At 36.0% G+C, this 14,495-nt stretch overlaps 1 protein-coding gene across 2 annotated transcripts in view; it reads left to right on the top strand.

Moving 5' to 3' along the window:
* The window catches only part of LOC145537082 (plastin-3-like), a 45,441-nt gene that overhangs the window by 5,415 nt on the left and 25,531 nt on the right, over positions 1-14,495 (top strand). For both annotated transcript variants that reach the window (XM_081567657.1, XM_081567658.1), the window contains exons 3-4: positions 7,709-7,872; positions 13,728-13,857. In XM_081567657.1, coding sequence (XP_081423783.1) covers positions 7,709-7,872; positions 13,728-13,857 — 294 coding nt within the window. The remainder of the gene's footprint in view (positions 1-7,708; positions 7,873-13,727; positions 13,858-14,495) is intronic.

Genomic DNA, 14,495 nt, shown 5'->3' with positions numbered 1-14,495 from the left:
AAGCAGGAATTCTGGAGTCCAAAATTTCTACCAGTTCCACATAGTATTCTTTGTATTCCCCCTCAGTATCTAGCTCACTGTTGTACACGTTTAGTTTTCAATACATAAATAATTGAATTCTAAGGAATTATACATAGTCTTTTCATGTACTAGGACTTTGTCTTTATCACAAAGGGTCTTTGTTATGAAGATTTTCATCATGGCAGAATTTACTGCTGAAGGCTTTGGCCATTACAGTGTAACACATAAAATTTGTATTTTCCAGCATATTAAAAGCTGTGTATAGTCTTTCAGAAAAGTGTTTAAAGACCCAGCTGAATCTAGATTTTCCTTTAAAATCTTTGTAGTTTTTAGTTCTTATTTACAGAGCCCTTAGGCAACTATCAAAGGTATTATGGAAATCCCTTTTTTTTCCCTTCATTCAGGAAAACTTGATTTTAAAAACAAGCTCCATAACTTATTTTCCTGACAAGGACAATTCTTTCTTATGGGGAGGTAAGGGCGGACTACTTTATCTCAGTTCAATTGTGACAAAATATGGAAATCATTGTATGATTTTCCCCATCTATTAACAATAATAGCCTTGATTATCTCTTTAGAAATTCAGCAAAATCATAGTGTATGGAGAAAATCTCTGTAATTACCACTAATCATGGGTTTTGTTCAATCAATTAATAGTGCTTTAAAATTCTCTTTACTAGCAATAAAAATCGAGTACTAAGATTTAAAGTTCTCCTTTCATTCACTTTCTGCACCTGCTTAATGTTAAGTTCCAAGCAGTATATTTTCATTTAATTATTTTCATTTTCTCAATATTTGTTTCCAGTATTTCTCGTTGGGATAGCAGAAGCCTTGGCTCTCATTTTTTCTTACATCATGATGTTTCTGTTTTAATTTAAATGCTGCAAGGCTGCATGAATTCATTCTAAAGAAGAATATATAAAGCTTTTCGGAACACTTAGGAAGTAAATATTTTACCAAGTAGAAAATGTCTTTTACATTCTGAAACTTTAATCTTGTTAGGGAAGCTAGAGGTCATTTGAATGATTACTTGTCATAAAGGTAAATTCATATAATGTAGAACTGCTCAGACCGGCTTTAGTCCTGCAAACACTTAATCTGACTTTTTTCTCTCCTAAGCAGTAGCCACTCTGCTTTAAAAAACAAAACAAAACAGGAATTCTACACTTTTGAAATTAAAGAATAATGGGGTTTCATAAGTGACTAGGAATAGTGTGGGTATATTCCTTTGAGGATGCCCACCAAACTAAGCCAAAATTTTTTGGTTATGGTGATTGTAGCTATACCAGATTTTCTCATCTCAGGAAGTTAAGTGATTTCATGTTACTTGATATTCTCTAGTATATAAAAACCACATCCAGATGATGTGACAAAAAGTACAGTGGTTTCATTTAATTTACTTTTAGCATTCAATAAAATGACACCAGTGCATATTTGTTTAATTATGGCTTAAAAAATAAAAACTACAGCCCAACCAAAAAAAATAAAGAAATAGACCAGTGCTCTTTCACTGTGCTGTCTGGTTAATTATCGATGGAATATTGGAAATTAAGGTCTCAAGATAGTCTGAAAGCTGTGTTTTGACTGTGTGGAAGATAGGTGCACAGATTATAGGTGTGTTGGGTAAGAGCAGGAGCATACATGTATGTGAGAATGTGCGTGTGTGTGTATTTTTTAAGTGGGGAAGTGGCAGCAGGTGGGAAGTCATGGCCAATTTTGAGTTGGAAAACAGTTGATAGACAACATTTTTGATTGCCTGGTCTCCAGCCCTCTAATCTTGTCCAGCCTTCAGCTGTACTTGACTTCCACCTTTGGGGATCCACCATTAGGATGAACTCTTCGGTAGCAACCTCTATTCTACTGTTAGCTGGGACTCATTAAACTGCCTCTTATATGTATTTGCTGGAGTGAGCTACCTCAAAAGATATAAGCTGTGAAAGGCAAAATCCGTGTTTATCTAAGCATCTGGAGATGTTTAGCATCTCCCTTTTCTAAAGTTTTAATGCCTGATGAAAGCTCAACTTTATTGCTTAGATCTGAGGATGGAATATAATCCAAATTCTTCTGTGCAAGTTTCTTGGCTGAGTCTTTTAAATTAATATGTTGTGTGCTTTCACAGGCGGTCAGGATCGTGTGTGTGTGTATAAACCCATTATTGCTAGATACATAGATTCCTTTTGTCATTTTTTAATGCAAAAATTTGTGGTGTTTATCAGTTAAACTAAATGGAACTTTTAAACACAGCATTTTGTAAAGGATGTGCATCTGTACTTGATTGGTTTTCTTCTTTAAGTCCTAATGAGCACTGTCCGCAGTGGGTTAGTAAAGAAGTTGCATATGTATTGCAGATGAGAACACACACATATGACCTGTTTATAAAGAAAGACACGAGATTTAGACAGAATCAAGGCTGGATAAAGCAACACACACACACACACAACCTAAGAGTCAAGGGAAACCCAGGTTTTTCTCACTGTCAGATTTATAAGACAAAGTAGCACCCCAAAAGATGCATTTGAAGTGACAGATTACACCACATTCCACCTGGACATGGGCAGTGTAAAACAGCAGCTAAAATCAAAACCACTTGAATTCTGGCTCAGCTTTCTCCAGACAAGTACTGAAAATAGCTTAAATAACAGGATGCAAGGGGAGGGAAAACATTTCCTTTTAAGGATATGCATTCTTGGTGTGATTCAAACTTCTGCAGGAACATGGCTGTATAATGAGTTTATTTACTTTAAGGTTACTTGGGGGGAGGGTTTGGGGAGAGTACTGGCATCTAAAATAATACTTGTTAAGAGCATAATAAGGTTTTGTGTTTTTTTTAAGTGCAGATGTGAATCTACACGTGTCATCATAGACAGACAGACAGACAGAATCTGTTGTTAAAAACATTTAATTCCTTTCTGATGAATTCAGCAGCCAGTATGAAAGACACAGGCCTCTCTGGTACACCCTTGGGAGCATCTTTGTGTGTTTTTTTAAGTATAGCAATTTCTTTAAAAATAGAACACTTGATCCATTTCTTGAAATTTAGCTCTCGACTCTATGCGGGAACTTTGTTCAGTAGTTAGGTGGAGTTTCTTCTCCCCTCCCCTCCCCAGCCTGTCAGTGTCTACCCATGCTGACCATATTTTCTGAACTGAAAAGTTGAGACCCGTGCTTGTAGAAACATTGAAAATTCTCTAAATAATATAGGCTGTATGATAATGTCTACGTTATCGGGTGGTCAAAAATAGGATGCTGGAACAGAAGAGTTTTCGAAATGCAAAACTTGTTCCACCCCCATGCCAATGGGTAGTTAATGAAGAAGGGGCAAATGAGCCAGAAAGGGCCTCCAGAATATTGACAGCTTTAATGCGAAAATAAAGAACTACCATCATGCCAGGAGGTTGTGATTTCCAGTTGTTAAAACTGTTTTGTGTGTGTGTGTTGGCTGGAGATTGGGAATAAAATTAGCCTAAAACTCTTTTAAAGTAATTGCACCCTGTTTTGTCTTTCAAGTACTTTAGCAGCTGGGAGATTTTCTAAAATTAATTTCAAGCTGCTTTTTAAGGCTCCCTCTGCCTTCTTATTGAAATTAAAATTGTTTTCTTCAAAAGGTATGATTTAGAGACAGAAAGCCTTGCAGTAATTTACTAGTACTAACACTAAAATGCCTTTGATCTCAGGAGGTAGTACAAGCTTGCTCTGCTTTTAAAATATGGAGAAACAGTAGGTAAAATTTTACAAATATGTAGAAGAAGATGACGCATGGTCAACTATTCTTTTCCCATATCAGGAAAGATACAGGAGAGAGATTCCAAGTAACTCCAGATTTTTATAAGGATTTTGAAGCCACAGTTTCAAGTAAAAAGCAGACGTTCTGTCTGATTAATTCTGTATCTTTGGTGTCTAGCCCTGTGCCTGCCACAGAGTAAGGACTCGATTTGCTCTAGAGGTTGATTCATGCTATGCAAGTGCACAGTTTTTCTTAATAAAGTCGAAGCAGGTTTCTACATTTAGAATGAGAGAGAGGTCCTGACCTGACAGCCATCATTGGTAGTCTACTTGGATACTCCTTGGTGGGTGTGTTCACTTAGAAAACCAAATTACAGATCTGAAGGCTGCTGGATGGGGACAGAATTAGAACAAAGGGAATGAGATTGAATGCTATTTAAGGGATATTTCTGTTCTCAGGGTTTCCTGACGGAGTGCCATTCAGTCTATCAGTGCTATTTCTTCATTTTTTGCTCATTGTTGTTTGCTTATTTATGTTTTTAAAATGCTCATTAGATTAGAGCATTATTTTCCTGGTTTAATACTTGAGGATCCTAATAAGAACCTACAGTGTATGCTACTCAATATTCTGTAATCACTTACATGGGAATAGAATCTAAAAAAGAGTAGGTATATGTATATATATATATATATATATAAAACTGATTCACTTTGCTGTACAGCAGAAACCAACAACATTGTAAATCAAGTATACTCCAATAAAAATTAATTTAAAAATACTTCAGGATCAATGGTTCTACAAAAATAATTTTTTCCCTCTGCTTATTCTATGCAAGGTACTGTGCTACATACTGGGGTTGGAGAAAGATTTAGGAGAATCTTTATCAAGAGATTTTTACAATCTCGTAAGATTGTCAGGTAATGACAAATTCATATTCCTCCAGACCCCCTTTAAAACATTTCTGTCCATTGCTGAAAGCATCTGTTATTACTTCTCTTACTTCAAAATGGTATTTCCACATGTGGTTATTTTATGCTAGTTATATTTTAGGGTGGCTATTTCCTGGCATCTTTTAATCACATCAGTGAGCTTCTAATTAATGCTCAAGAGAGGTTATTTCAGAGAGGGTGCACACAAGTGATAGTTCCCCCATTGCCTGCACCTCTCTTCTACCTAAAGCAAAGAAACTGCCAGACAGACTAGACTCAGTGCCTTTGTCAGTTTCATGTAGCTTTGAATTCATTATAGTTCTCCAGCATAATAAATACAAAAATAAACATCTCTGCCTTCCACTTCTATTATATCACTGAGAATACAAAAAGAACAGCATGCTAGGTCTAAGATGGAGTAAGTAACACAATTAAATTATGTTCTGGTATGTCACTTCAGAAGTCAGAGGAAAGTCAGAGCATGTTTTAAAATATCTTTCTATCAGAAATTGCTAGCGTGGACAGAGTTTCGATAGTCAAAAGGAATATGCCGTCTCCTTCTCTATAGATATAATAAAATGAAGGAATATGGTGGTTGGATACTGAGGTTTAATAATGGTCAGAATGCTCTTACTCTATATTTGTTTTTCATGTGTATGATGGTTTTTTATCTCCAGTTTTTAGAGCTAAAAGGGGATCTTAGAGATCATTTGATCTCTAAGATCAAATGAAGCCCTCCTTTTACAGATGAGAAAACTATGATCTGGAGAGATGACTTGGGAAAATTAAATGTAGTTAGAGCCTGTGTCACATTACTCCCTCTTGTTGTGTATGCTGTGTATCTTTCACTTTGTCACACTCCCTAGAACTGAGTTGTCTTTTCGCTTTTTTAAAAAAATGGGAGAAACAGATTGGTATGTGCATGGGGAAAGGTGTATTTAAACCCAAGAATTTCATTCATCAGAAGTTGCTAAAATCCTACCACAGTGCTATGTGGATTACTTTGTCCTTTTTAGCAACTGCAGATGTCGTTGCTGGATTAATTTCTGCATATAAACACTTACTAATAAAGTGTTTGATGTATGGCCTTTTATACATTCAAAGCAAAAATAGTGAAGATGTGCCCTAAGGGGAATCAAGTACTTTACCTTGAAGGAACTATTAGTGATTTTCAGAAGTGTTGGGTACTTTAGTGATGATGCTTTAAAAGTATGATTATTTTAATTGATAGATTTAAAATATGGTAATCTATGCTTAAGAATATTTGACTCTAGAATCATATACTTCATTAAAACTAAACATAACAATTTCATCAGCTTTCAGTTTATTAGGGAAATGGTTTCATACAGGGGATTTAATATTTTAATAATTGGCCCACACTGGCTAATATCAATTTTGCTTCGATCATACTTAGAAGAAAATCCAGAGTGTGTACCATGGCCTATAAGAGCTTCCATGATCAGTTCCCTGACCTCCTCTCTCATTTTCTCCTTTGCTCACCCTGCTCAAGTCATACTGGATCTTTGCTGTCCCCGAAACATGTCAGGCACACTTCCACATCACAGACTGCATTTGCTCTTTCCTCTACCTAAAATCCACCCCCCACAGATAGCCACATGATTCACTTTCTTACCTCACGTAAGTCTTCATTCAAATATTACCTCATCAAAGTGGCCATCCTTGATGATTCTATCTAAATAGCACTCCCATCATCACCCATATCCCCCTGTCACTATAACCCAGGGTTCTTCAACGTCAGCATTATTGACAAGTTGAGCTGCACAATTCTGTGTTGCCGGATGGGAATGTGAGTGGGAGTCATATGCACTGGAGGATTTTTAGTAGCATTCCTGGCCTTTATGCACTGAATGTTCCATGGAGGGCAAAATAGCCCCTATTCTAACCCCTTACCCTCTTTATTTTTCTTCATAGCACTTATGCTATATGTTACTTGCTTATTAGTTGTCATGAGAAGGTGAGCTTTTGTCTAGCAAGACTGTGTTTCATTGGTTGCAGTATCTCCAATCTTAGGAATGGTATCTGGTGCAATTTTGTTTTATTTTTTGTTTTGGTACAGTTTTTAAGTAATATATCAAATAGATTAACTTCATAGTATATCTTCTTGAATGGTATTGGCATCATCTTGAGCCATTTCTCTATTCAGATTGTTTCCCTCTATTATAATTAAATTTATATATGAAAATCAGTGGAGGAGCTAAGCAATAAAAAGCATTTCTGAACATTTAAGTATATGAAATAGTTGGTGAAAGTCCAACTGTCTTTACTAAAAAATTACACCTCAGGACATTAGCCCTATTTTCCAATAAATTAACTTTTAGCAATTGATCAGTTTTTTTTCCATTTTTAATTGTTTCAGAATAAGCATTATCAGCACTTAGATACACTCTGTTAAAATTATGAAAGCACAAAAATTTTTTAATTATTTGTAGACTTCATTTAAACATTTGCATTACTTATGACTGCATTTATTTTTATGAACTCTGTATTTGTTTTGTATTAACATTTATTTACATTAACTCTTGAAAACATTGGCACTCAAGAAGATAGCATAATTTCAGGTGTTCTATATAATATAATTAGCATTAATCACAAACTGTTATCTTTGACAGAGAGGAGAATATGGATCATAAAACTCCTAGATAGCTACAGTAGGAATTGTTTTATACCATGGCAGTGTTTTATTGGTGTATAATCTATTCTGAAGTCCTGTCAACTTTATGATTTAATGATAATTTTATTAGACAACTATGCTTTCCTAATATTAGGGATGCTATTTTTAAGCTAAGCTACATATACAGTTCAAAATACAAGAAACATGATGTAAGCCATGCCCTTTCAGTTAAAATTTGCATTTCCCTTTCAAACCTCTTTAGGTAGCAAACAATAAGAAAGGATAATATTGTATTTAGCTGAGCTTATGAACTTTAAGCTTTAAGAACTGAGCCTAAAATGAAGAAAAATACTCTATAGGTTAACTTATTTCCTTTTTTGCTTGTTCTCCCTTATCAAAAAGACCTCAACAGCAATGGATTCATTTGTAACTATGAACTTCATGAGCTTTTCAAGGAAGCTAATATGCCATTACCTGGATATAAAGTGAGAGAAATTATTCAAAAACTCATGCTGGATGGTGACAGGAATAAAGATGGGAAGATAAGTTTTGACGAATTTGTTTATGTAAGTATGTGAAAACCTACCATTATTAGAAGTAATGATTGCTTCTTTGTCTTGTGGGGTCTTTTAGTAATAAGTCCTATTAAGTTCCTAAATATATCATAGTAGTACTGTTATAACTAATAAAATTTCTCTCATCTCACCCACTACATTTAGTTCATTCTTTTAGCCATTAGAATATCTTAACAAGAACTGAGAAAAAAACACTGACAGAATCAAAAATATAACACTCTGCTTACTGTGTAAGGTGAACAGTCTCCTTAGGGGGGCATTATTAAAGGACATTGTTCAGGTGTGAAATCACATCCTTGAAGTGCTCTTTCTATAGGTGAACAGCGTAGTCCCGAATGTTAATGATACACCCTGACTCACAGTCTTGGAAGCTTCCTGAGTTCAACTTTCTGATTAAAAACATGTTTGCTAATCTTGTGGTAGTAGTGTTTAACTGTACCATTTTCCCTAGGATGATGATTTTGATAATTAAAAGTTAGAAGCATATCTTTTTAATCCATTGGAAGAGGCAGTTAAAATTCTTGTTTTCTTCTCTAGTATCATCAAATACTCTTCAAGGTTAGGGGCTGATTTCTTAATTCTACCCCCAAGCACCTAGTGTTCTATACTCGGTGCTTAGCGAGTGTGTGCGTGGTACTCATTATTGAAATTTAATGCTTTTAGCTGCTAGCTAGTGGGGTCAAGATTTTTCTGGACATAGGACATTTCCCATCCATATTCACTGACAAAGTATTTGAGATAGATATTAAAGAATAGCTGTTTCCTCAATTAAGAACACTTTTAAGAGTTCATCATTTTTATTATTCATTTAAGACTGAGTTTGACTAGATCTTATTTGGCATTCCTTATGTGTATTACAGATAGTAATTAGTGCCTAATATTATCACAAACTTCCTAGCACTCCTATCTTTTCTAGGGTTCGTTTTTGCCCCAAGACACCTGAAATGATAACATATACTCCCATCAGTAACCACAGCTCAATACAGCAAGTGAAATTCTGATATATTTTCTCCTATTAGAATTAGCCCCTTTAGAACACCTGGAAAGTTCCAGAAGCAAATTGACTAAGTAATGATGTCTGCTGTTCTGATAGCATTTGTCTGGGGGCAGAGCAGGGAGGAAGGGAGCATTACTGTTTTAAAATGCACAATGGTCAGAATTATAATGCTATTATAGTTCTTGCCATCTTCTTTTGCAATACTGACTTCCTCCCCACCATTTTTTGTCTCCAGTTATTGCCAAAGCCTTTTGTTTTAAATCCTGTGTTCAATAGTAAGTTGCAGTTGACTTGCAATGTGAGCACTTGCATGTCCTCTGATGTATAACTTGGTCCTCTTGTAACTGCATGTTTAATTGTGAATTTAAAGCAGCTTAGAGTGGTGGTGAACTACGATTGCTTACTTTTGATATAGTTTGCTGCTCAGAATTTTTTAATCAACTAGAAAGAACAGACTTAAATAATCAAGATGTGCAGTGTGCCAGTATTTTTAAGGAGACGGTTATGAAACTGTCTTTGAGAAAAATCATCTTAGGGAAATATTTAATTTTGTACATTTTGAAATGTTGCTGATTCCACACAGCTGTTTGTGGCTGTGAATAACCTAGTATTTTCTTAAAAAGTGAATAATAGGCATCATAATTTTGGCATCACCCAGGACTTTTTTAAAAATAAAATACTAATGAGAACCTTGTTGGTTAAAATATATATATTTTAGAATTGGAAGAAATCAATATGTTTATACTCCTTCATTTCTCAAATTAAAAGAAAAAAAGCCTGGGTTTCTCAAAAAGGAAGTGACTTGCCTAACATTACACAGGGAACTAGTGGCTTTGTCAGTTACCCCTCTTTGTTCAAAAAATTGGAAAGGATGACAGTAAAATAACTCACCTGAAGTTTCAGAATGATACCACCATGACTGTACTGAAAGAAAGATGGGTGTGTGATTAACCAAGCGGACATCTGTCCACTCCCATCTGCCTTGTCATCAATGAAACCTCTTACAAATCATTAGACAAAATATGGTAGATCCTAGTTATCTGAGAAAAAGGAAGTGTTGCAGGAAGGGGGACCCCTTCCAGGGCCCAAAACTGGGCTCTTGTCTAACACTCGGAAATGAATTGTCTGAGGAGACACGTGCTGACAAAGCAAGAGATTTTATTGGGAAAGGGAACCCAGGTGAAGAGCAGTAGGGTAAGGGAACCCAGGAGGACAGCTCTGCCACTGGCTCAAAGTCTCAGGTTTTATGGTGATGGGATTAGTTTCCGGGTTGTTTTTAGCCAGTCATTCTGACTCAGAGTCCTTCCTGGTGGTGCATGCCTTGTTCAGCCAAGATGGATGCCAGAGAGGAGGATTCTGGGAAGGTGGTCAGACATGTGGTGTCTCCCTTTTGACCTTTTCTGAACTCTTCTGGTTGCTGGTGGCTTATTAGTTCCCTGTTCCTTACCAGGATCTCCTGTTGTAAAACAACTCATGCAAATGGTTATTATGGTGCCTGGCCAGGATGGGCCGTTTCAGTCAGTGTGCTTCCCCTAACAGAAGCACGTTATTCCTGTCAGGGATTAACATAAGGAAATAGAAATAAACATGTTCTTGCATGTTAGATTTTTGGTTTTTATTTAAATTGCTGCTTAAAAGGTATTAATTGCAAACCAGGCTACCAAGAAAATGTCTGTATGAATTTTGGAGAAGAATATATATATATATATATATGGCAGAAAAGAGTCCCTAAATTATATCTAAACTTCACACATTAAAATTAAATATATATTAACTGATCTTGTTTCTCTTGAGTATTTCAAAACTAAGTTACTAGATTTTTATACTTCTTAGATTGTAGTAAGGTATTTTCCTGCATCTATAAAAAGACCGGTATATCATAGAGATAAGTAACTTCATATAAGCAAAGTGCTTAAAATTGTACCTGGTATATAGCAAAAACTATAGAAGTGTTAGTTGTTGGTAGTTATTTCTATTTATTAAATGGGCAGTGTTCTCTTCCTATTATTACTAAGTTTAGGCCTACAACAGATTCCCAAAAAGTAAAAACTCAAACCTACTATATTGGAAACAAACCTCAAACGCTGGAAGCCAGTCATATTTTTTTGCAATTCTTTCTGAAATCTTTGCTTCTTAAACTCCTATGTCTCTGCATTGCTTTGGTTTGGCCACTAGTGTTGATCTAGGAAGGTGATGACACTTTTAAAAGGGATACAGGACATATATGTTCCATAAAAGAGACTGGAAAAATGTATAGAACCAGAGAGAGCAGTGTACACCAGGACTTTGTTCATACATGATAAAGCAAGTCCCTCCTCCTGGAGGGAAAACAGCATGAAACAGTGAGCTCGTTAGTATCACAACAGGCAGCTTTGAAAAGATTCATTGACAACTCTCCAGCACAGTAGTTGGCCTGGTGTTTTCTCTGATTTCAGAGATTCTTGTTAAGCCAAGGCTTATACTCAAACTGCCTTATCATCCACTGGAGAGATTTCTTTACTAGAAAAGAAAGTGTTCATTCTCACGTGGTGAATCCGCTGAACAAATACATAAATCTTCAGTCATCTCCTATCTTTTAACATTTGTTTAAAATCTAAAGAACAGAGGAAAATACTATGAAACTGCAAATTTGCACTCGGCTGGAAGAATTTATTTAAAGATATTTAGAAAAGCAAGGTCATGTAAATTTTGTAAGACAATTGAAAATGTAACTAATTTAATTGCATCTTTGCATTCAACATGTCATTCCCAAGCATCAAGGGTTTAAGTAGAGCTATGTAAGTAATAGAATATTGTAAAGCAGAGATTCTTTTTTTAAATGATTATTATTTATATTACTCCTCTTTTGCATGATGTACACAAATTTGGATTTTTTCAGCTGAAATTGTGATCACGGAAGCAACCTAATTTTAGAAGGTAATGATACTTAAGACAGAAATAATTGTAATAAGCAAAATAAGTTTTCATATGTCATTCTGAGGCGGTAACTCCAAAGCAGTCACATTGGGAGCTTTTTTGTCATTCCAGTGATTTATAGTATCTCAGTCTTGAGGAAAAGACTTAGATTTTGGATTTTAATTTACTAGACACTGTTCTACTAAATGAAGTAGAGTTCAGAATGAGGTGGGATAGTGAAGATTGCTTTTTCACTGAGCTGATGGATAGTTACCAAAGAGGGACCTGTTTGAACAAAATGTATCACAATGAAAACTGCTACATTCCCAAGCCACCATTTGTTGTATAACCTTGGCTTGGATGTTAAAGTGAAATAAATGAAATTCCAGTTGGTTGGAATCAGAGTGTGAGTAAAAATGATTTTAATAATTTGAAAATTACCCAGAGTGCATGAGTCAGATCCACACTATTGATACTTAATAGGAGTCAGTATAATGGCCAGAGAGGAGGAAGAGTGATTTCATTGGTAGTCAGTATGTGTGTGTCTATATATTATACATAAATAGATGGAGGTGCGCGCGCGGGCACACACACACACACACACACACACACACACCCATTCTAAAAGTTCACCTCTGAAATTACAGACATAGCACAAAATCGCAGCTATGCAAAGTGAATAAGCTTGATTTTGTAAAACTTCATGCTTACCATTTTCCTAAATAAAATTGGGTTTATAAGTCCAAGGAAGGCCAGGATTTAAGGATGGTAACAGGAAAAGATAACTTTGTGACAGAGTTGCAGCAACTTTCCTACTGGTTACAAAAGTCACTCTCTCTCCATCAATTAATTACAAAAAGGTGTTCTCCTGGAAAGACTAAATGTGAAAAGACACTCGTGTTTCTGCCTGCCACAGTCTTGCACAAGACCCCACGCCTGCTTAGGGGAGCGTGGGCTGCATTTCAGCTTCTGCTCATGCCTGCTCTCACAGACACAGCCTGAACTGCTAGATATCACCACTCTGTTCTGTGACCTTCACATATAGGCTACCCCTCCTGAGGTGTGTGTACAAGTATGTACATGTCAATAATGCTAAAGGCCTTTGGGTTATCTTCTATTTGCTCAGTGACTTTTCCATTAGGGCTCTAAGTTTCCTTCAATAAGCCTGTTGTGTTCCAAACACCTTTTAAATGAGTTTTTATGAAAATACTACATCTTGCTCTTGTTTTTCTGGTGGTGGCTAATTTAGCCATGCACATTGATAGCTCAGGAACACATTGGAGGTTAGGTAAGTTCCAGTATTTCAGACTTAACATAGGCAGAACTTTGGAATGTCCAGTCATTCAGTCAATTGGTTCGAGTAGGGTGTGAAATTTGCTTTGTCCCATCCTGCTTTTGTGCCTTATTGTGAAAAGAAAATCACCAAAAAGCCTCTTTTCTGGGTGTATTCATCTTCTGCTGCCAACTAAGCATATTTCCCCCCTTATTATTCTGTTCTAGCTGTTACCAAGCTACCCCAGGATAAGAAATAGTTTTTTTGGTTGAGCTATAAAATTTCCATATTTCTTTGCACTGTGTATTGTGCTTAAAGAAGGGGGAAATCCTTCAGTCTTTTCTTTGCAGGAAAAGAACAGAGTCTTCCTTGTTCTAGAAAATTAACAGTTTTACCTATGCCTTTGAACTACACTAGTGTTTGGCTTAAAGCAGATTTCAATGCATGTGGCATTTGATGTTTTTGACAAGTGTGTACAGTTGATTTCTGGTGCTTCATTTTTGGTAGCAGTATTGAAGTACTTGTTTAGCATTTTAAAAACTCAAAGCTTAGTTTGCCTTATCTTTTAACACTCATCACCTGTGGGGAGAATGTAGGTTACCAGCATATAAAAGAAGATCAATATTCTTATAGTTGTGCCAGATTGAAAATTGTGAATCTGCAACATGTTTTCATTAATAGATTTTCCAAGAGGTAAAAAGCAGTGATATAGCCAAAACCTTCCACAAAGCCATCAACAGGAAAGAAGGGATTTGTGCTCTTGGAGGAACTTCAGAGCTGTCCAGTGAAGGAACGCAGCATTCTTACTCAGGTAATGGTTAACACAGTGAACAACATATGGTGCCTGCTGTAATATCAAGGAGAAGCTCTAGAAAAACCCTGCCTCCTAGGTAAGAATACAGTTGAAGTTGTTGTGATCTGTAGTTGGACTGGGGCTAATACTTGCCATAAGAGCATTACAGGTATTTATTATATAACTTTGTTAGCTTGTAAGAGCCATGATACAATATGTGCACAATATTGATATGATGCAACACATGATACAATAATAGGCTTTATTATAGCAGTGTGTGCTAAGTCGCTTCAGTTGTGTCTGACTCTTTTGCGACCCTATAGACTGTAGCTCCCCTGTCCATGGGATTCTCTAGGCAACAATACTGGAGTGGGTTGCCATGCCCTCCTCCAGGGGATCTTCCTGACCCAGGGATGGAACCCACATCTCTTTTGTCTCCTGCATCAGTAGGTAGGTTCTTTACCCCTAGCACCATCTGTGGTAATATAAATAGAATTTTTAAAGAATTTTGTAACTAACTTCTAAGAATTTTGTAATTTCTGTAAATATCAGTTGACCTTGCTCTATTTCTTTGTTAATTTTATAGCTCCTAAGAACTATTGTGTTGCATTCAATTGTTTGGGTTTCCAAAGAGGATAACACAGGCTTATGACACA

Source organism: Giraffa tippelskirchi, chromosome X, assembly GCF_054371585.1.
Source record: "Giraffa tippelskirchi isolate mGirTip1 chromosome X, T2T-mGirTip1v1.2.pri, whole genome shotgun sequence".
Lineage (NCBI taxonomy): Eukaryota > Metazoa > Chordata > Mammalia > Artiodactyla > Giraffidae > Giraffa > Giraffa tippelskirchi.
The sequence above is the reverse complement of the archived record's forward strand: the minus strand, read 5'-3'. Positions and strand labels throughout refer to the sequence as shown.